General features: G+C 42.1%; 1 protein-coding gene across 2 annotated transcripts; it reads right to left on the minus strand.

Annotated features, from left to right (window-relative positions):
- Positions 1-7992: 7992 nt before the first annotated feature.
- Positions 7993-23992, minus strand: NOM1 (nucleolar protein with MIF4G domain 1). Of its 2 annotated transcripts, XM_054060369.1 has the most exons (12): positions 23172-23992; positions 23076-23123; positions 21084-21208; positions 19908-20103; positions 18615-18938; positions 17962-18072; positions 16570-16734; positions 15823-15944; positions 11949-12081; positions 11458-11589; positions 10632-10741; positions 7993-9692 (listed from the first exon to the last, which is right to left on the minus strand). In XM_054060369.1, exons 1-12 carry the CDS (start codon positions 23973-23975, stop codon positions 9515-9517), a joined length of 2448 nt encoding a protein of 815 aa, XP_053916344.1. In that variant the 5' UTR covers positions 23976-23992; the 3' UTR covers positions 7993-9514. The 2 variants fall into 2 exon arrangements, with proteins under 2 accessions (XP_053916344.1, XP_053916343.1); XM_054060368.1 differs by having other exon boundaries at positions 23076-23992.
- Between the last annotated feature and the right edge of the window lie 110 nt (positions 23993-24102).

Raw genomic sequence — 24102 nt, forward strand, 5'->3', positions numbered from 1 at the left:
GTTTAAATTGGTTATTAGGAAAAATTTCTTTACTGAAAGAGTGGTGAATAATTGGAAAAGGCTGCTCAGAGAAGGGGTGGATTTACCATGCCTGAAGGTGTTTGAAAAACATGTAGACATTGTACTTTGGGATGCAAACGCAGTGCTGTTGGGCTGATGGCTGGACTTCATGATCTTAAATGTCTCTTCCAACCTCAATGATTCCATGACTCTGTGATTCTATGATCAGACGATTTGGTCTTTTCTGGGAATTTGTGCTTTATTTTTCTTGCCTCGAGGAATGAGGGATTGTATAATGTCTCCTCCAAAGAGTCCTTTGCTAAGGCGGAGACCCAGGGAGGCATTGACTCTCTTGTTCTCCCTGCTCTGAGGGCTGAAGGTCTTTAACTGAAGTCCCGAGGTGCTCCCTGTGTGGAAATGGAAGTGTCTGCGTGGAAATTGGATCACCCATGGAGGGGTGAGGAGGTCAGAATGGTCATCTAGTGGTCCTTCTCTAAACACAAGCTATTATAAAAATTTGGCATTCAGCTTCTTTTTGAAAAAGAAACAGGTTTTGGTGGGTTAAATCTAACTGGGACAGGTCTCTCAAATCAGCAGGTGAGGAGAATGATGTTCTTTTCTTCACATAAAACCCTGCAGAGCCAGTGGCTTGCAATGAATTTGTAGCAGGAAGGCTTAGATCCATTTTGCTGCTTGCAGGACATTTGCAAGCAGATCACAATTTCCTCTAATTAATCCATTATTTGAAATTATTATTCACAGGACTCCTGTTAATGTTCTTGGCTGATGGCAGCTTTTGGCAGGTTGGACTTATGTCTGAAGAGGGAGCACGAATGGACAATGCAGAAGCCTCTAATTCAGCTGCCTTCCCTTTTCCCGCACAGAGGAGACAGGGACAGAGATTTCCTGTCCCCATCCAGCCCCGCTAGGCTGTGGGTAACATTTGCATAAATAAAAATGAAAGGCAGCCAGCAAGGATTTTAACCTGGGGATGGAGCAGGGGATTGATCCCAGTTTAGAACAACATCTCAAGGGATGGGGCAGATTGTCCATCGCTTGCTATCCCTGGATGCCCTTTCTGGAAAGTACGTGAAAGCCAAATACAAACCGCTGAGCTGCCTCTGCTGCTAATTTCTGCAGTGTAATAGCAGCTGGCCATGCGCAGAGGTCTGCATAGACGATCTAATGATTCTTTCTGGACTTCAACATGATGAATCTATAAAGCGTGTATTGCTGTAGCAGCTAGGTGCAATTTTAGAAATGTTAATGAGTAATTACATAAAGGTTGTCCACAGTCATTGATGTTAATCACTGTTCTTTTGCCAGGGATAATTAAGATGACACTTCAGCAGCATCAGCCAGTGGTTCCTGCTGTCTCTGCTGTCTCCTTCTCCCCTCCCAGCTCCTGCAGCAGTTCTCGCCCTCCTTCAGGGGACTTCTTGACTGTCTTCACCCTCTTAGCCCCCTGACTTTTCTGAAGGGTCTGACTGACAGTGGCCTGAGGATTTTTAAGATGTATAAGAGCATTTCACACAGTCTTGTGAGGGTGTTGGGAGAAGCAGGTTCAGGTGATGCAAGGCAGTGATCTACTGTCTCTGTGGTCCTACCCAGAGCTTTGTAGCACTCAGCTCCCCTCCGTGGGCTATTTGCTTAGACAATGAGTGTGAGTTACTTCATCTTTCTTTGGCCTCCACGTCATTAAACAGTTACTCTTCTCGCCTTTTTTTTTGCCTTTCTGTGTGTCTTGGAAACCTCTGATGACAGGATTGTGGCCACTATTAATGACTATGGAGGAGGAGGAATAACAGCTGTTTAAGTATATGGTTTGTTGTAATAAAACTTATAAATTGTACACATTTTTGCTCTTCAGCCCATGATCAGATGCTGCTCAGTGTAATGCAGGTTTCAGGAGATGGAAAGACAGTCACGGAGGTTTCAGTGGAGGAGAGATAACTTGGCTGTGCCACTGAAACCTGTGAGTGCTCAGGTTAGGGTGTGAGTTCATCTCATGCCTCTCTCACAGATCTTCCAGGTAAATGGGTCAAACTGCCTGCGTGCTGGTTCCCCGGCTGAAGGTCAGGGAGGAGATGAGCGTGTGTCCTGCTCACTTTCAGGGGTCATGGAGTCATGTTAAAGTGTGATGGCCAGCCTTGATATCTGAAGCTGGATCACCCCTAGGGAGCATGAGCTCCTGGCAGCTTGCACCATGCTCCATGAAAAAGATTTCCTGTTCTCTTGGCAATGAAGCTGTGCAGAGGGGACATCTGTCTTGTTAGTACAGATCCTGATGGGTGCTATTTGCTTTGGGGATAGGAGGAAGAAAACTCCTTTATCATCTAAGGATGGCAACATACCTGAACCCCCCACTCCTTTATTTATTCCAGATCTTTAGGACTGATAAATACATCTAGAAGTCACATTTGAGGGTGGATTTTAGCAGTAGAGGAATATGGGATAATATTGAAAAAGCTTAACGCGTTCTTCTGCAAAACCTGTTAATCCTGTGTCTCTGACAGCTCCACATCAGCCTTGGGTAGCCCTGACTCCTGCCGGGAGGAGGCAGTTTCAGGGAAAGTGTTCATGAAAGGCAGGTCTTGCCAAACTAACCTGACCGCCTTCTATGACAAAGTGACTCGACTACTGGATGAGGGAAAGGCTGTGGATGTAGTCTTCTTGGACTTCAGTAAAGCCTTTGACACAGTTTCTCACAGCATTCTGCTTCAGAAACTGTCAGCCTCTGGCCTGGACAGGCGCACACTCTCCTAGGTTGAAAACTGGTTGGATGGCCGGGCCCAGAGAGTGGTGGTCAATGGAGTTAACTCCAGCTGGAGGCCAGTCACAAGTGGAGTTCCTCAGGGCTTGGTACTGGGTCCAGCTCTATTCAATGTCTTTATCAATGACCTGGATGAAGGCATTGTGTGCACCCTTAGCAAGGTTTGCGGATGACACTAAGCTGGGTGGAATTGTGGATCTGCTGGAGGGTAGGGAGGCTCTGCAAAGGGAGCTGAACAGGCTGGACCGCTGGGCTGAGACCAATGGTATGAGGTTTAACGAGGCCAAATGCCGGGTCCTGCACTTGGGACACAACAACCCTATGCAGTGTTACAGACTAGGAGAAGTCTGGCTAGAAAGCTGCCTGGAGAAGTAGGACCTGGGGGTGTTGGTTGACAGCCGACTGAACATGAGCCAGCAGTGTGCCCAGGGGACCAAGAAAGCCAATGGCATCTTGGCTTGTATCAGAAACGGTGTACAGTAGGTCCAGGGAGGTTATTCTCCCTCTGTACTCAGTACTGGTGAGATCACACCTCAAGTACTGTGTTCAGTTCTGGGCCCCTCACCTCAAGAAGGATGTTGAAGCTCTGGAGTGTGTCCAGAGAAGAGCAACAAAGCTGGTGAAGGGGCTGCAGAACAAGTCTTACGAGGAGCGGCTGAGAGAGCTGGGGTTGTTTAGCCTGGAGAAGAGGAGGCTGAGGGGAGACCTTATTACTCTCTACAACTACCTGAAAGGAGGTTGTGGAGAGGAGGGAGCTGGGCTCTTCTCCCAAGTGACAGGGGACAGGACAAGGGGGAATAGCTTCAAGCTCTGCCAGGGGAGGTTCAGGCTGGACATCAGGAAAAAATTTTTCACGGAAAGAGTCATTGGGCACTGGCAGAGGCTGCCCAGGGAGGTGGTTGAGTCACCTTCCCTGGAGGTGTTTAAGGGAGGGTGGATGAGGTGCTGAGGGGCATGGTTTAGGGATTGTTAGGAATGGTTGGACTCGATGATCCAGTGGGTCCTTTCCAACCTAGTGATTCTATGATTCAGCATCCGTGAGGGTGTAAAAAACCTGGCTAGGAATAATGATTTGCTTCTCCAGCTCTTAGCAGCCTGAAGGCTCTTTCAAAAACACAAACCTGGTGTAATGTTTCGCAAGAGAAGGGCAGCCCAAGAAACATCGATGGGTCTAGTGTCTCTCCAGATACGATTTTCACTTTGCTTTCAGACCACAGATAAGAAAAAACTGAACAGATTCAAAACCCACAGCAGCTTTCAAGCCTACACATTGCTTGCTGCTCAGGCTCTGAAGTGCTGGTGAAGAGCTCCCTGGAGCCTCCCTAAACAGCTTTTATCATCACAGGCAACATTTATGATTCACAATTGCTGTCCCTGCCTTTCTACACCACTTCCTAATCTCTGCCGCACGCTACCTGCATAATCCTTGGCATCACAAAAATCTTCAAGAGACCAACAGACTTAGTTTCAAAACATTAAGTTAGGGAAATCTGGAAAGTAAACACCATCTAGTCAACATTTTAAGGGTGAATTGAACCACAGAGTAAGAAAAAAAAGATCCATTCACAATCTAAGGCTTTGGCTCGGGAGGAGAGGTGAATAAGATACAAACCTAGAAAATGTGATCAAGATGACTTTTTTTGCTCCAAGGTGTCACTATCTTGGTTTATTGTCTCCATAGTAGAAAAATGAACTGCTCCATCCCCTGAAGACTGTTCCCACTGTGTGCTTCACTGCCTCCTAACAACATCCCCTGTTACATTATGTTGGAGCTACGCGTGCCTGCGCACCCAAGAGAGATTTTAGGGTACCCTCACTATCTGAACAGTAAAAGGTCCATAATGGAGTTTTTAATGAAAAATGCGTCATGCTGGGAAATCTTTCACTTGGGAAAATGAAGCAACCATGTCAGCATTACTGACAAAAGACTTTAAAAGAACTATTCAAGAAAGGTCTGCATTTCTAATTTTACTCTGCACCTCTCATTCTAGCTACACCACTTTATAATTTTTTAATGTAACCCCTTTGAAGTCCTCCATTTACATGAGGTGACTGGTTCTAGTGCGTGAACTGTTTTGTCCTAGGACACAAATTTTAAGGAATTTTTGGTGCCAGCTGGCTCTTCCTAAGCTTATTCTTGATAGATGCTCATTTCATTTCCTTTAAGTGTTACTAAGGAAACCACATGATATCCGATTCTGAATCGTGCATGCATCTAAATTAGCAGAAGGCTACTGTAATTAGTTTTAAAACAAGGCTCCAGGTTGCACCAGAATTTGAGGATAGCAACAGCTGTTTTACACAGGCAGCTGTGACATCCATGCCTGCAGGCCTCGCGGTAAACTAAGCTTCACTGGAGGGCAAAGGAAGGTTCCTCCAGATTAAATCACAAAAAGTGGCATCTGGTAAAAGAGTCATATCTCTACCTACAATTCCTGAAATTCATTCAACCCAAAAAGTCTCGAGTAAAACTTACACCTCGTCTTTGGAAAAGTGACCCTATGGATCAAGTTGTCTCCTGAAAACAAAATCGCCTCATCTACCGCAGGAAAAAAAAAAATCACATATTGATTCTCACACAAACGTAGCCAGGCACTAAGCCGCTATTACAATGAGTGCAACAAAAAACTTGGAGTATTAGCATTACCACTCGTGTATTTATTAAGCTGTAAGCGTTGTTGTGCACATTTGGCACTGCACTGCTCCCGGGCTGTAACTTTTCACGTGCAAAGTTCACCCGTAGAACAATGCGAATCAAACGATCCCAGATGTGCTTTAAGTACAGTATTGGGTTGCACACCTTCGCTAGCACGAGGCAGGGCAGAGCTGCTTGCGTCTGCGCTTTTGGAGCATGACTGATATCCACCCGTCATCCCCAGTGCGCAAGACAATGGAAAAATGTCAAGTGAAAAAAAGCCCTGCAGATACTTGGCCCATTCAGGTGCAGCGTTAAAACCCTGCCAAAGGGATTTGCCTATGATTTATCAGCGTCACACTCTGGCCAAAGCTAAAAACCAAATTTTACTGCCCTGTTAATTTTGATACAGAAAACAGAGGAAGTTTAAAACATCACTATCCAGCTTAAAAGAAAACAAAAACTGAAACTGATAATAGCTATGGGTGGACAGTGCTTTTTAAACGGGGGAATTGAAATCTTCTGCTCCATTGCTAAAAACCCAAACATCTGGCTTTTAGTTAAATGCATCGAAAGCAAATCACACAGTATTTTCCACTGGCTTGTCAGGAGTAAGGACTAGTGCTGCAAGCATAGCTGCTTAGTTTCCCATAGTGTATTTTTACCTATCCAAAGCCCTTTCCTGCTCAGGAAGGAGTAACTCCACCAAACCTCCTTTACAGAAGGATTTTGGTCATTTAAAGTGGCATCTTTCTTATTGGAGTGATCAGGGAACGTTTCTCACTGTTTAATATTGCCTAACAGGCTAATAATCAATAGAAAGAAATATCGTCATGCTGTATATTGTGTGTTATCAAATGTTTATTCTGTGGCAGACAAAGGAAAACATGTTCTAGCCCAGTGTAACTTCTCCAGCAGCCTCTGCTGGCACTCAGTGCAGGAAGCTGCTTGCCAGCATTGGGACTTGTTACTGCTACAGAGGGACCTCACAGCACTGACACCTCTGCTGTAAGGAGGAGACACCTGGGCAGGGCTTAGCTCTGCTGGTGATAAGTTTCTTCTCCAGGGGTAAAAACATTGTATACATACTTTTGTGGATGCTGTATCCCTGGAAGTGTTCAAGGCCAGGTTGGATGGGGCTTCGGGCAGCATGATCTAGTGTGATCTCCCTGCCCATGGCAAGGCGGTTGGAACTAGGTGATGTTTAAGGTCCCTCCCAACTGAAACTATTCTGATTCTATGATATCTATCTATCTATCTATCTATCTATCTATCTATCTATCTATCTATCATATATATATATATACACACATAAATATATAATTACAAAATTCTCTCAGCTTTCCTTTTCACCTGTCTTATAGAATCATCAAATTGTTTGCAAAGGACCTTAGAGAACATCCAGTTCCAGCTCCCCTGTGGCTGGATATCCCTGGGATGTGGCTGGACCACAGAAGTGACAGCCTGCAGATGCCTACATGCATCAATATCGCCCTCTCAACGGGCCTTCCATCTCTGCAAGCTGTGGCAGTTTGGCCAGTAGGAACATGAGAAAAAAACCTGTCAAACATGGCAAGATCCAAGACTAAGGAATTCACATTTAACCTAGAATTGTCAAATTTGTTTGACAGTTATTTCCTCACTGAATCACAGGGAGAGGACAGGACTTATGCTGAATAACCCATAGCAACTTTCCTTGTAGCACACTATGGTACTGCGGACTGGCACTGCATTTTGGGTGCTTTCCTCGAAAATTCCATTTTTCAAAAGAATTCATGTTCATACATAAATGTGACAAAAGGTAGAAGCTGCAGGCAGGTAAAATCTGTTTTCTTCAAAAACAAAGAAATGACTCTAATAACCGTCATAAGCTGGAGAAAAACATACTAGCTGTTTGGGAAAAATAATAGCTAATGCAAGTCTTGGTTTAAAAAAAATAGCAATTGTAATTTTAGACTGCAAGGTTAAAACCATCTCTCCTAATTGCTCAGCAACACCTGCATCACACTGCCCCAGGCAGCTGCAGCAAGTGAATAGGACCCATAAAACACAAGGCAATCTTTCCACAGGCAGCAAAGGGTGCTCAATTCTGATCACCGAGCAAAGCATTCCAACAAGGAACCAGCAGCCTGTCACATTTAATTTAAGGAAGATGTTTCAAGATTTATCTCCAAGAGCGAAGTTGCCTCAACCTCCCAGCTAGAGCAATGTGTTCCCATTTACAAGTTATTAAACCACAAACACGTTGAAAGGCTGAGTCTACCTACAATCCTGAAAAAAAGGTAATTAATTAGGTGTTTGCTGCAGTCCAGGGGGAGCCATTTTTACTCACCGGCGTCCCATGCATTCCGCAGCAGCCAGTTTCGAGGAGCTTGCACAGATTTTCCCCCCAGTCCAGCCTCCAAAACTAAAATACAAGGTTTGGCACAATTTTTATTTGCAAGGGAGATCTTTGTGATTTTCATATCCATCAAAATACAGTGGAAATTCTTCTGCTGCCCATATTTTTGTTCTGGTGAACCGAATTGTGAATCGTAGAAATACTTAATATAATAACTTAATAACTGAATTTTTTCCACTTCTGTCAGCTGAATGCAAGACAGGAAAGAACCAGTTTTGTACATTTAAAAATTGCCATTGGTGTGAAACCGGCTGAAGAAAGCATCTTGCTTTGTTCGACCGTAATGTCTTCTGTGGAAGTTGTTGCTGTGCTGGCAAAACCTTGGATTTTGAAACTCTCCCTCTCTCTCTGCTCCGAGGCCACCTTGTTCCTTACAATTTGTGCTCCTCAGCAGAGGAAAGGTGAGAAAACCTGCTCCCTGGCTGCTGGGGGAAGCACTCCTCTGCCTGAAAACACAACTCGTACAACTGAACTGAATATTCTACGTTCAACTCTTTGACTAAAAAAAAATGAATAAAACAAATTTCTTGCCTGCTTCTCTTGCTGCAGAACTGGAAATTTTCTGTAGGATGCCTACTGGGAGCAAATTTTCTCAACAGGGACAAATCCAAAGCAGCAGAATAGGTGGACTGGTATCAAATACGATTAGGAGGCACCATTTGCGGATGGACTCAAACGCCAGAGGGCCAGCCTGGTTACAGCCACAGGGCTGGCAGTTCCAGCACAGGTAGATGATGCAGATGCAGCACATACTTCTCCATCTCCCCCAGTTTAAGGTCAGATCCTTCCTGGCAAGACAGCCAGTGCAAAGCTATGACAAACAGCAAAGCCTTAGTAAAACTGCAGTTTAATGTGTAGTGGTAAGGTGACAAAAGAAACAAACCATTAACACTGAGTGTTACAGAAAGAAATTTACATGATTTTTTAAAAAATTCTTAAAGGAGGTATTTTCTTATTAAAAGGCTCATAATTATATTATTCTTTATGCTTAGAAAAAAATCATTAACATAAGTGATTTGGCAACTCCAATTTTAAAGTTGCAAAACCAGCCTAAAAGTGTGATAAAACTATGCTGTATTCACTAAACCCAACATAATTGGGAAATGTCAGATCTTCAAGTCATTTTACTACAGCTTTGAGTCCAACTGAAGATCTTTTCCTGACCTACAGTCAGGTAAACAATTCACAGAATTGGCAGAGAACTTCAACAACTAAAGAAAAGCTGATTTCTTCCAAAACGGACTCACCAGTATTGTGCCATCTAGTGGCCTGCTTCTTAGGATAGTACAAGGAGTGGGCATTAAGAGCCTTTGGTCAAGGCTGCTGCTTTAAACACACAGCAGTCAGTATTCTGCAGTTACTCTAAACAAAAGGTTACAATATGCATTGCTGAATGCTACTGCTGACCCAGAGCATCACAGAAGAGAAATTTAACACTTTCTGCAGATATTAACCATCAACTCGAATCACCCACACAGAAAAAGACATGAAAAAAGTATTTCTCCTTTCTTCAGAAAGGCGTGGCATCACCTTCAACTAAACCTGTAACTGCTAAGTAGAGCAAAGCAACTGTTTACATAAAAACGGGATCCTTTCGAGTAACACAGATTTTTTCATTCTCGATTATTTGTGTCTGAAAGACAACAAAGCTTTGCATCTTCATGTAGACCTAGATTTTTCCATACTTTTTATTAGAAAAGCAGAACTATAGTTTCAATTTGGGTTCTTTTGCTTGCAAAGCCTTGGTTGCTAGCTCGACTCTTTCTTTTAATAAGCTGGCTTCTTCAGCACTTTTTTGGGCTTGTGCATTTTTCAGTAAGAAGTGGTTAAGGAAGAGTTTTAAGCCTTCCCGTAGTATTCCCAGTTTGGGGTTGTCAGATATCCTGTAAAGACACAGATCAAAAAGAGTATTTAGTCTTCCACAGTTTTCAGAAGTTTCTTAATTTTTTTATCTTCCTCAAATAGAGATATACAGAAAAATGCAACCTACAAGAGGAACCTTTCTGAAGAGGCTTTCAAATCACCAGCAAGTCTAAAATGCAATACCCGGAGTCTTGCTTTATGTAAAGAATCACATTACAGCAACAAATGATGCAAATGCCATGTTTGAACTTTCTGGGTTTGCAGCATACAGCTGAAACATCATCACCCAATATTTTCTTTGTGACATTGCAAGTTTAATACAACAAAATCATGGAATAATTCAAGTCAGAAGGGATACTGGCAGGTCATCTTGTCCAACCTCCTGTTTCAAATGGGACTAACATCCAGGTGTGGTCAGGTTGCTCGGTCTTACCCACTCAAGCCCTAAGCATCTCCAAGAATGGAGATCTCAGCCTCTCCAGGCAACCTTCTCCCATATATAAAAATAAGATTTTCCAGATAATGTTGATTTAAAAAAAAAAAAAAAATCCTCCAACTTCCCTCATTGGTATTTCTTTATTTCTCCTTCTTACACTACAGATACCTAATAGCAAAGACTGCCGGCAGAGTGAATCTTACTGCACACAGATGGTAAAGCAATAAGGAAAGCAGGTAATTGTGGGGCTCTGCTCATGAAAATCCTATGACCAAATGATACATTGAGTATCTGAAAGCCTTATTTTGTATAACATTTCTCACAGTTCTATGTATATCAGAGCCTGTACTAACACATAAATGATATGCTTCCTCCCCACACCCCTAGGAGAGCTTACTCCTTAAGGGATGGGTGGCTGATCTCTGCAGAAGACATTCTACGATTCCAAACGAAATAAGAAAACTTTTAATCTTCTTAATTACTATTCACTAAGGGTTCCCCAGAGATCTCTCTGATCACTTACCTCACAAAAATGTCACTAACTTCTTCAGCATCTGCTTTGATTAACAGCGTGCTTAATACTTGTCGCAAGAAACGGACTTTGGGTTTATCTAACTCACTGAATTCAATTACCTAGTAGAGAGAAAGGGAGAGAGAGGATTAGATGAATTCAAGTATATAAAACAGCTAAATTCTTTTAGAAATGAACAGCTTTTAGCACACTAACTGGCTTCCCATATATAATGAGTCTTAGGTTTGGCACAGAAGAATTAGCTGAGAATGCTGCCTCCAAAATGAGGAAAGCAGAGAAGTTCCTAAGGAACGACCTGTCTGCTAGTACCAGAATATCAAATATAGTTTCTCAATGAGAGAAATACTTCAGGAGTACCTAGGACAATCAATAGAATTGCCTTAACACATTTCAGCTATTCTTCTAACAAAATTCTATGGACTCTATTCTAAAATCCTATAAATTCTCTGTAGATTTCTCTCTGGTCTAACAAAAAAATAAACAGCTAAAAAGTGCAGCACAGACTCCACTGACAAATCCTGTTAAATAAAGGGCCTCGGTTCCAGCTCTGGATAGTCTAGAGAAAATAATCTTACATCTGCTCTCTATATAGAATTGTAGACTTTCTGTATGCCTGCATCACCACAGGTTCCCTTTCCCCCAAATGACAGTGTTTCTGTAATCAATGGCATTAATTTGCTAATTTTAGAACCAGTTTTGTCGTAGCTCACGACCACGAACAGACAAAGTACCACCTAGATACCAAACAAAATACATTTTCCATACAGCTAGTAAATACAAAGAGAACACACAAGTATTCCGAAAAGAAAACACCAACCTTGAGAACTGAAAGCGGCAAGGATTTTGCCCTTAATAGGTGAGCCAACAGTGAAACCAAGTTGGAGACGGCAGTGGCTGACAGGTTTTCCAAGTCTTTGATTTTGTCCCAAATACTAAACTGAAATGTCACCTAGATGTCAAAGGAAAAAAATAATCCTACAAATCAAGTGTTTAAACGAGTAACAACATAATAAAACCTTTTGACCTTCTATTCTTTATGAGCTCTCTGTTAATCAACAGAGATGCTTGATCAGACTGTTCAATTCTTTTAAAATGCATAAAATGGAGGAAAGCAAACCTTCCGCATAGTTCTTTTCTTTCTTATTCAGATATAACCATGAGTACACCTTACTGACTGCACAGCTACCCCAGCAGAATTCTTCCTCAGGATCAAGATCTTAACAGGAACCCACCCATGCTCAGGCATTTAATAACTGCCTCTCTAACCACAATGACACTAAACCAAAGCAGAAACAGATTTTTCTTCACCTGGAATCGTCTTTCATATCGACAAAACTTGTCAGCCAAAAATGCATAGAAGGGGTTGTATGTCTTCTCCTGTAAGCAGCAGTAAACGGTAACATGAACAATTTCTCTCTCCTGTTGATCTTTCAGTCCAAGTCTAAAATTTAACAAGAGAATGAGAATCATTTAGTAAAGAAAAAATTACTGCCACAGAGTAAGAGGTACACTCAACATCTGAGGGTAACACATAAAAAATTTTTTTAAACACCACATTTGATTTTACTTGTTAGAAAGTTCTTATGAAGTCTTTAATACTGAATGTACTCAAAACCTTAAGACTGTGGGCTATATCACCATCCTGGTACGGCAACACGGAAACGCTACAGTATTATTGGTGTTAAAGGAGTGGCTGCAAAAGCAAGACCTTGACAGAGGGCAGTGGAATGACACAAGCATGATTCCCCCTGGGGAAGGAAGGGTAGTCCACTCTATGTTTGTAGCTCTCCTTGAAGAAAAACAGAGGAGAGGGCCCTGTTACCGGGGGAGGGGGTCTCATGCCTTGGAATGTAGCTGCAGTACCACAGTAAGCGCTGCTGCACAGTGTACCAAGACAAAGGTTGAACAGAGAAACAAGAACCGTAGAACCCTGTTGCAGTTATCTCACACTGGTATCTACTGCTGTAAGAGGAAAACCAGTCTTTGGACCAGTATAAGCTTATATAGAGAAATGTGTTCAGGATCATTCACCTCTGTGGTACTTACTAGGGATAAGAAAATATTTTAAGATGCTTTTGTTACTTGGTGATATGAAACTTCTTATCTCTAGGGCAACTCCATGCTACACAATGCTTGAAATTCATTACTGTTTGACAGTAGCCAAAAAGGATGCAGTTAGCGATTCCAAACCACCTTGAAAGAAAAGCCTGAATAAAACAGTCAGTATAAAAGAGTGCTGATGTTAGCTGCCCTGGCATAAAGGCCAAGGACTGAAGAGCCTTCCCATTTGAACAGCCGATGGGGCTAAGAGAGGGCCAACATACTTCGGCAGGGAACGGTAACTAGCTTCCAGGGCTGTCAAATGCTTGGCAGCACTAAAACCAATTTAAATCAAAAACGCTTCATATAATAATCTGAAAAGTGTCAAACAAAATTCTTTTCATTGCTTCAAGCTCAAGTTCCATATGGCGTTAGTACAACTCAAATGTATATTCTAACGAAGCTTGACTCCACTGGAACTTGCTCTACCATCTGCAGAGCAGTTTGGCATGTCCTGGTTCTAATATCCCTCGTTTATACACATGTCCAGATGCCTGTCACTGCATATGATCCCAGATACTCACCAGATTAACAGAGAAAATATTGACTTTCAGCCAAAAAAAACCAGAATTTAAGGTTTTATAATATGAAAATCTGAGATGATTTATAGGCCAATTGCTAACAAGCAGTGAAAACTTAGAAGTCTGCTTCTCCAAAAGAGATGGGCACTGTAAGTGCTGTGTCTGTGATAAAGTTCTTTTGTTCTCCCATCAGCCAAGTTCTATATGATTTTATTACAGAGCAACAATTTTTTTTTTTTTAAAAGAGGTTTTCAGCCACCAGACATGCATTTTGCAGATGTTTTGTGAAGTTACATTGCGCTCAGTAATTTGGCCCACTCTCCTTTCCCTAGTTTATCATCACTTCTATCATGACTTGCTTATTTAGGAAATACTAATTTTGCCAGATGACTATAAGCAAGTATATCAGGACTTTGATGGGCAATTTTGCTCTCACCTTCACTTCCACCTAACATTTCTAAACATCTAAAATTTAAGAGTCAAGATTGTCTTTCATGGCTGAGCTTCACCAAACACCTATAAGATTCCATAAGCCTGATAATCTTAGATAAAGAAAATGCAACTGCCTCACCTATTAAATCATTCATGAGTTACAATATTCCCATGGACTTGTATGTCTTGTTCACTTTTTCATTTCCCCCAAGAGAAGGGATAACTTCCCCTGAAGCAGATTACTTACCACTAGCAGAGTGCACCTCTAAGAAGATTAGTTATCATCAACTGAAATCCAAGACTATCACTGCCTTCAGGTCAAAACCAGCCACTCTCACACCTACCTTTTAGAAGATGTAAGTTCAAATTATCTTAAAAGATACAATCACATACTCACTATTCTGAATTATCCACCCCACTACACGATATCTAAGACTTAAGTATTCCAATTTTTTGTGAGATGTAAAGTTTCTCAAATTCTTCATCTCTATGAAAAATTGCCTCTTCATCAAACTTAAGAAGGCTTCATTTCCCTTCATGTATCTGTGGTTTGTGAAGGAGATGCGGCCTTTCAGCTGATGAAAGAGAACAGAACTCATTCTCTTCTCTTTGTCTGCAGTGATGTTCCCAGTTCGCCTTTTAAACTGACACCTGTGCAACTGCAAGCTGAGCTTCAAACTAATTCTAGCTTCAAACTAGAATTGAAGTTCAATTGAAGTTCTAGCTTCAAACTAATTACTTTCTTTCTGATGTAAGGAGAAGAAAGAAAAGCAGATCTACAGCAGCCTGGATTTAAAATGGCTTAAATTACCATTTAACCACACTCAACTCTGTCAAAGATCTCACAGCAGATGAATCAACAAGCATAGTTATATTTCTTTATATATTTCTCATGCTCTTTGTCATGAGACTGACATCAAACACACGAATATAAATTTCCATATGCTCTAGAACTCATGTTCACATTAAAGTCAATTCCTTCACCGACAATTCTGTGTACTTTACATTATAATCTGCTAGATGTGGGCAGATTTAAGAATTCCTCTCTCAGAATTTGCTTTATAAAACCCAGTGTCAACACACGCCAGGCAATATGCAGACAGAGCTTTTCTGCCAAGCCCACATGTATACAGATTTGTATACTCGTTTAAATAGCATGGATGAGAGTCAAGGATCAATTTGCAAATTGAGCTACCAGGTCTTGGCAAGAACTGCAGCAGCAGCAGCTAATTTCTTTTAATTGAACAGGCCATGACTCCATCACAGTCTTAAATCCAAGCTGTGTTTTGCAGAAGTGGCATTTAATCAAATATTAGTTGACTTTATTACAAAGTCTGTTTTGTTTGGTTAGCAAATTAAATAATTGCATGCCATCCCAGTAAGACAATTCCCTTGAATTACAAGGCTGCAATAGAAAAGTTCAGACCTGATCTCTCCCCTCCCAGATATTAGACTTACAATTAATATTCTGACAAACACAAAGAACAGCTTAGTTTGAGCTTTTCCCTGATCACATCTTCTTCTAAAGAGCCGTTTGCCAAGTGGTCAGGAAACTGATCTTAACATAAAATGTGACCCTGGAGCAAACCCAAAGCTAATAAATTGTGCAAGAGGGAACTGAAAGTGCTAGAACACTACCAGGGCACACAAGTACGGACAGAGACCTGCAAGATGGCTTAACAAGGTGGCAAGAAGTAAAAGAAATGGCAGTAGTATGGAAATCCAGCGATAAAACCAAGAGATGTTCTGAAGGGGCTTCTGGTGTGCCTCTGTAAGGAAGCAAGCCTGCAGCAGACTTCCATACTCTTGACTAGGATGTGCATCTTTAAAGCAAAAAAGCTCTGTAACTCAAAAGACGCAGTAAATCACAGTGACAGACCTGTGTGACAATAACAGGGACTACTCCTTTCCTCTGACTGCCAGTCAGTTTTACCCACCCTTTAATAGTCCTTATATAAAGGTTTAAGTCCCGCTCTTACCTTTTTACCCCTATGTAGATCCCTAGCTCTGCACTTCTTTAATTATACTATAATTAAATGCTCTTCAGCCCAGACCAGCAATCTCACTTTTTCAATCAAGTTAATGCTATTTTCAGTTCCAGACTGGTTTCTCTGCTAGTCTTTATTTACCTGAGAAGCTTTTCAAAGGCATCGAGGAAGTCTTCACAGGTCATCAAGACACAAAAAATACTTCTCCTGATATCGGTGTTCATTCTCTGCTTACGAGCAAGCTCCATTATCTTTGAACTCACCTAAAAGAAAAATAATTCAAGCAAGCATAAATAAAATAGCGTTTAAAGAAAGCTCTTTCTGTGCAGCCTCTAAGACGACCATTAATGAAGACCTCCAGTAAACTATGAAGCAGCAATCCAAAGGTCCTGAGTTTTTGTCTAGAGGCATAGGCATCACCAGGAACTTTTTCAGGTAGGAAAACATATTTTAATGTATTTTAATTGTGACAATTAGTTTTAAGATGTGCTTCTCTAATACAAGTTACCATGACCATCTCACCACACCACTCCTAGAATCATCTTGGATACATGACACATAGGGACAGACACCACTACCCATCAAAATTCATACTGGCAAATCCACTCCTAGTCAAGTCTCCTCCTTCACTTACATAAAAAGTTACTTTTGCAATTCCACAGGATGAGACAAAACAAGCTACATCTTAGCTTTTGTCATAACAGCTCTTAAAAAGAACATGAGTACAACATTTTGACAAATATAAGAGCAGAATTTACAGTCCAAAAGCTCAGCCTTAAAAGAATCTGTGAAGGTTTTTTTGGTTGGCTCTGAAATGAACTTATCTACGTGTATGAAGTCAACAAATCACAAACACTCAGACTTACAACTAGCGCTGCTTGGATTTACCTTTCCTACATGCAGTTTTTGCTGAGTCTTGCTGTTTGCATCACTGATCATTGGTGCTCCACTCCAGGATGACCCTACAATCCACCAGCGACCAACCTGATCAGCACTGAGGAGAGATTCCAGGGAGACTCGGAGCTGAGTTTCTTTTCCAGAACTGCTGTGAACCTTGAATAAAAAAACACAAAAAACCCCCAAAAGCTTTTATTTGAAGGTTTATTTTTTTAAAGAAAACAATAGATACTTCAAATACTTAAAATTACTTTAGACCAAATAGTCTCTATAAAGGCCTTCCTGTTTCCCCACCAACTGTTAGTTTCAGCCAGCCAGATGAAAAGAATTTACAAGTATCCCATGTTCTCCATTTCTCAAATACAAGCACTTATTTAAATCTACATTTAGAAGTTCTTGATTTTTATTTAAAAAAAAGTGATAATCAACTAAAAAGCAATCATTTTCCAATCACAAAACCTGATTAGAATTCAGACTTGATGCTGACATCAAAAACTACAACAGCTGCAGCATCTTACAATCTAGTCAGGATTTTCCTTTCGAGCACTTGTGATCAATTAAAATGACATGACAAACTTAAGTTTTGTACAATTCAAACAATAAGAAGTTTGATCTCTTTGAACAAAATAATAATGTTTAACAAAGGAGGCTAGAAGCATACTAAGAGGACTGCAAAAATTTAAGACAGGAAATTCTACAGAGCTAGGTTACCTAACTTATTTTTGCCTGGCCTGTTATCACTGATGTGCATATCCTGTACTAACAAATTTCTGAAAAAACAAGATGCTCCAGGTGTTGTAGACAAGTAGCATGACTTTCAGGTTGGAGATACAGGGACTCTAAGACCAGATTCAAGTTTCAAGAAAAAATAATTAGTTCTCAATCCAAAGAGATTATTACTTTCAGACATTTTATGCTGGGCTGTTCTAGACAAACTGCCCTCTCTCTGCCAAAAAAACCCCACCATGAAAGTAAAAAGATCCAGGTTTTCAGAAGTGTTGGACTTCCAGAATAATTTAGCTGCAGTTAAGAGTGGGTGCCTGCATCCAGCATCTATGGAAAAAAGAACTTGTCATAATGACTCACTACTACTGCATAATCATTAAACATCCCACAAGCTCTTTCAAGCACAGAGCTCCCAGGCAAAGTCCTTGGCTAAGTATTACATCCTTTATCAAACTGTTCTGCAGGTGGCTGGCTGACTGCTGACTAAACCTGGACACAGGAAATAACACTGAATGATCTAAGAAGTGATTTTAGCCCACAAGAGTTTCAGGCTGTTAAATGAATTAAAAAATACTATAGCCCATCAAGCCAACATACAATAAAAAACTACTCCTGGTTTAGGGACAGCTATACTATATATGCAAAGAAAGTTCTCACCAGTGTTCTTTGCAGTTTGCGGAGTTTTTCAACTGGTTCAGGATCGTAACCAGGAATCTTACGCATGTCATTATTCCTTAGTGCCAACATAGTCTCCAGCATGAAACGAACCTATAGGCAAAATAAATATTTCTAAGGATTATGTGCTGTGAGTTTCTTTGTTAAAGCAGAAAGCGTACTTTGAAATTACTCTTCTGTAATAAGAATAATATTACTGTGCTGTAATAAACAGCTCAGCTGGCAATACACATAAAAATTTAGATTACAAGAATATGAATACAGAGAAGTATGTTTATTTTAACTATTATATTCATTTGTTTTCAAGCTTGAATTCAAAGCTTAATCTGCTAAACACAATGCCTTGGTGACCATTTTGTGAAGTGTACAAAGTATCACGAAGCAGAAGCACAGTCGACTGAATAAGACAAAACATTCCTAGTCTCAACCATTACAAGCATTTTGGTGTCTGTGTCCTCAGAACTGATGGAGAAAGATAAAAAGAATGCAAATAACTTAATGTAACAGCTAAACATAATGATAATGTAGAACCTAAATAAAGCGTAGCACAAAACATTACGGTAAATTAACACATGTATCCAAGTGCTTATTCAAGTGTATTCAGAACAGAAAACCTTTAAAATACACACACATACCCTAGTCTGATCTTGGAGCTTCTTCTCTGCTGTGTTTGCTCTCCTCTGGGCTTCAGTGATCAGTTCCTTCAAAGCCAACGCATCATCTTTTCTTAAGGAAAAGCCCACGTTTTTAAGAAGAAACAAAACCAACTCAATCTCTTTTTCAGTGAAAATGCTAACAAGCTTTTTCAGAATATCAAAAATCAGCAGGCAATGAACCACGTGGAAGTTATACAGATGAGCAATCAAGGCAAGCAAATTTTCACATTCTTTCCCTTCAGCATCACTTTTGCAGAGTTCATCAAACTTTTTCACCACGGCTTCCAAAAAGTGAGCACCGACCTGGCAAAAGTTCCATTAAAGGGGGAAAAAAAAAAAAGGAAAAAAATACCCAGCAGTTAACCATAAATAGATTTTACAGACATCTGCAAAACATTTATTTCTGGGGCCCTGCCACTATTAATTTTAAAGAAATATTGTTGCCTTTTTCAATTAATATGGATGTTCTACATTTACATATATAAATATATTAGGTGTTGTGACATTTTCTTAAAGTATTATGTTATTTACCCCTTATACATGCCATCCAGTTACCTTTTTAAGTCTGTGCAAGAAAATCAGATGTTAAGAGCTTACGCTATACGCACATCAGAATTTATTTGTTTACAGAGTTTTCATGGACACATATTAGCATCTTCGCAACTGTCACGCCAGCATGCTGTTACCGCTAGCCATTCATTCAGTAAAAGCTGTGTGTCAAAAACCAAATGCATCACCAAGATCAGCATTCCAGAACAAAATTCTTCAGTTTTTAATATTCTGGAGTCATTGCTATAGCTAGTTAATTCCACTGATGATTTGCATGATTTGGCTAAAAAAAAAAGACTTTTTCCACTGATATAAAAGGATTTCCATAACTGCAGCACCTTCCTTATTTAGATACATATCATTCAAGAACAATACCCAAGAGAACAGAAATGGATTAGCGTAATTAAAGGGAAGAAAGTTTGAAGCTTAATAAATTCCAATTTTTTCATCAATGCAGAAAGATTGTGACTAAAAAAAATTATGTTTTTATAAGTGACCAGAGGTACCTCATGGAAGAAATAAATTAATCAGATAAAGCAGAAAACTTGGTCCCTTTTACTTGTGGGTAACTAGCTAGTAAGCTACAAATACTGATGAAATTCAACTAGAGATGCTTTTCAGTGACACAGAAACAAAAAGCAAAAGGCAATTTTAATAAAATATCAAGGAAAACACTCTACAATATGCATTATTACACAAATTAGTCCCAGCCAGAATAATTACCTCAATTCCTACATTATGATGAAGCACGCTGACCAAAAGGACATGCTCCATCATTAATCTTGCAGGCATGGCAACTGGAGTAACACAAGCATTCATGAGGATATCTGTCAGAGTTTCATTCATGTCCTTTCTGCTGTTAGCCATGTAGAGCTCTTCCATCTGTCCACTAATGGAGGACAAATTCGGTTCACTCAACCTATTGAGAAACAAAAAACTCTTTTTCACTTTTTCTTCTCTTTACGCAGTTCCACAGTTTTCAATTTACCCAATGAGCAATCTATTCTTTCTAGGGAAATCAGCTTGGCTTAAGGAGACTGAAAAGAAGACAGGAAGGGACATTTTGTATTTGGCTGTGCTCACTAAAATAAAAAAAAAGTATGTTTTTTAAATCCTGTGGGGCTTTTTCAAAACAGTAACATGTAAAAAGAGATTAGGAAGATTAGCAGCAGTATTTACAGAGCACTGTGAATGTGCTTACTGTCGCATTGAACAGATTAAAAAAACAGACTTAAAAAGCCTGACTTAGTTCTTTAGCAGTTGTGATTGCGGCACATGACAGACTTTGGAGAAATTAAGTATGAAAACACCTCATACTTTCCTAACACACAAAGTGTATCAAATGCTAAATGACTGAACAAACTGCATACTGTAGCCTGCATTTTACAGGTAATGTAGATAAAATAAAATGCCAATAGATTGCTTTTAAAAAAAGATACTCTAAAATTAAAAAGCATGAAAGCATTAACTACTTTTTCTGTTCTTGAGTTCTTTATGCTACGAAGTGTTGCACCTCCTCAGTTGCAATGTTGGAGATTTTTAATCTTACTTAATTAAAAAAAGAAAATAGTATTTTTTAGGGGTGTTATAACTCGCACTATTAAGATTTTTCATAGGCATACTCCAACTGACAGTCAGTGAATTATACCTAGCACTGGCAGGCAACAGCTGTGTGGAATTCAGACTTATCTTAAATTTATTTTCTACATTTTTCATCTTCTATAATGACTAACTTGAAGAATTTATATCAACAAAGATAATTATTGTTAAGTATAGCAGACATGATTGCCAACTTAAAATCAGTTTGTGAAGAGAAAAGTCATATCTTTGCCACTTTTCTTTGAATGATGAGCACTGTCACATCAAACCAGAAAGACTAATGACTTGTTATTACATTACCTATTAATGAGACCATTCACCATTTTCTTCAGTCTTCCCAGTTCTTCTCTTTTCTTGTCATCTAGCGCCTCCTGTGCTTTCCTTACTTGAGGGGGAACATACTTCGCAGCACTCCGATTATGACTCTTCCCAGGAAAACAATAATATTACATACCAAGTCAAACAAGTATTTTAAATATTTGAACACAAATACACATTTCTATTTAAGATTAATATACCAAACTTTTAGTTAAATGTATATTTTGCCACCTAATAACTTATGCCAAAGGAACAACTTTATGCAGAAAAGCAGCATGCAACACCTTACTTCTTGCAACCAATTTGACAGCAGCAAAAAAACTCTTTCCTTTTACATGAAATTTGCTTTAAGTGATAGTTATTAAGCCCTGACATCTTAAGTCTTGGTTTCATCAGCTGTAGACATACTAAAAACTTAAGTTAGCCCTGTGTGGGCTAAATGACCCATTTGGCCTCCTCTCCTCCACCCCTGCCACAAGACCTAATGCAGACAGAACCACACAATGCTCAGGTTTGGAAGGGACTCCGTGAGATCTTCAAGTCCACCCTCCTTGCTAAAGCATATTCATCTAGAGCAGGTGGCACAGGAATGTGTCTAGGTGGGTTTTGAATATCTCCACAGAAGGAGACTCCGCATCCTCTCCAGGCAGCCTGTTCTAGTGCTCCAGCACCCTGACAATAATATAAGCTTTTCCTCAGGTTGAGGTGGAACTTCCTGTTCCAGTTTCTGCCTGTTGACCCTTGACCCATCACTGGGCACCATTGATAAAAGTCTGGTCCAATCCTCTTGACGCCTGCCCCTTAGATATTTATAAGCATTGATAAGATCCCCCCTCAAGTCTTCTCTAAACAAATCCAGGTTATTCAGTCCTTCCTTGTAAAAGAGATGCTCCAGTTCCCAAATCAACTCTGTGGCTTCCACTGGGTTCTCTTGAGCAGTTCCTTGAAGAATCATAGAAGAGTTTGGGTTGGAAGGGACCTTAAAGATCATCCAGCTCCAACTCCCCTGCCGTGAGCAGGGACATGTTCTACTGGATCAAGTAACTCAAATCCTCAGCCAGCCCGGCCTTGAACACCTCTGTGGATGAAGCATCCATGACTTCTCTCGGCAACCTGTTCCAGTGCCTCACTACCCTCACAAGAAAAAAAAAAAAAATCTTTCTACTATCTAATCTAATCTCCCCCCTTCAGCTTAAAAGAATTACCCCTTGTCCTATCACTGCACTTCCCGATAAAGAGCCCCTCCCTGGCTTTCCTGTCTTTTAAGTACTGGAAAGCTGCTATAAGGTGTTCCCGGAGCCTTCTCTTCTCTAGGCGAAACAAGTCAAACTCTCTCAGCCTGTTCTCACATGGGAGGTGCTTCAGCCCTTGGATCAACTTTGTGGTCTCCTCTAGCAAATCTAATTTTAATATAAGCTCTCCTTGCTCCAAACAGAAGCTCTCAGTCATGCTTTTAAACTCTAACATCGAGACAGTGCCACTGTTTTGTCCTTTCTATTTGCTCATTCCATAGAGAAAGAAGGCCAGGGGCCTTTTGCTCTAGGAATTGTCCGTAGCATCTTGACCCGGGGATGCTGCCTTCCTGCCTAAAAGCCGTCCACAGGCCTCTGAGGGCAGCACTGCTACTGTCATCTGTCCCTGATAATGTCACCCACTCATGACACCACTTGCTGTCCCCAAGACTCTGAGGGCAGCATTGTTGCAGTCATCCACCCATGACACCATTCTGTTGTTCCCAGGACTCTGACGGCAGCACTGCCACTATCACCCAACCACGACAATACTCTGCCACTGTCACCCACCCATGATGGCACTCTGCTGTCCCCCTGCCTCTGCCATCTACCCATGACACCAGTGCGCTGTCCCACTGCCTCTATCACCCACCCGTGACACCACCCTGTGAACACCTCGGCTTCACAGAGTAGATGGCAAAGCTGCTGTACGGACTGTGGTGGGTGATCAGGCTTGCGTTACCTGGGGCGAACACCTTTCCTCCTCCTCTCCATCCTCCTCCTCTCCATCCTCCTCCTCTCCATCCTCCTCCTCTCCATCCTCCTCCTCTCCATCCTTCTCCTCCTCCTCGGGCTCGCCGTCCTCAGCCTCCCCGCCTTCCTCGCTGTCCCACTGTCCGTCCCCGTCGCTCTCGGGGGGCACTGAAGCGGTGTCCCCCTGCTGCTCCGGCGCCTCCTCCTCCTCGTCGCTGCTGAGGCAGAGTCGGCTCAGCCCGGCGCGGGAGCCCAGCGCTCCCAGCACGTAGCCCAGCCCGTCCCGCAGGAAGCTCTGCGGCACCTTCTCCTCCTCGCCCCTGTCCTGCTTCTTGCGGCGCTTGCCCAGTCCCAACCGCCGCTCCAGCCGCCGGATCTCCCTCTCCTCCTCCTCGTTCGCCTCCAGCAGCGCTCGCTTACGCGGCGAGACGGCGGCGGGGCCTTTGCCGGGGGTCGGTGCCGGCCCCGGCCGATGGTTCCCGGCCGCGGGGACGGGCGAGCCCGAGGCTCGGGCCGCCCTGGCCGAGGGCAGCTTAGATGGAGCCGCCTTGGCCGAGGGCGGCTTAGACGGAGGCGCCTTGGCCGGAGGCAGGTTGGCCGGAGCCGCCTTGGCCGGAGCCGCACTGGCCAGGCTGTCGGGGACTCCCACCGGCTCCCCGCGTTGGAGGCGCCGTCGTCGGCTCCGTTTGAGCTTGCGCTTCTCCTTCCTCGCCTCGCGGCGGCTCCTACGATCCAACCTCCCAGAGTCTTTCAGCGGGGGCAGGGTCGGCTGGCCGCCGGCCGCCTGCACGAACTCCTGCACGGAATGCCGCAGCCGGGCCAGCTTCCCGCGGGCGCCCGCCGGCCGCTTCATCCCCGCGCCGGCCACGCCGCGCCTGGGCGCCGCCATCTTGCGGCCTCGCGCCACTTCCGGCAAGGCCACGAGACACTTCCGGTGGGGCCGCCATCGCAGGGCCGGCACCTCCTATGGGGCGGGGTTGCCCTGCGGTGGGGAAAAGCCCGAAACAAAGGTGCTG

The sequence above is a fragment of the Cuculus canorus genome, chromosome 2, assembly GCF_017976375.1.
Source record: "Cuculus canorus isolate bCucCan1 chromosome 2, bCucCan1.pri, whole genome shotgun sequence".
NCBI lineage: Eukaryota > Metazoa > Chordata > Aves > Cuculiformes > Cuculidae > Cuculus > Cuculus canorus.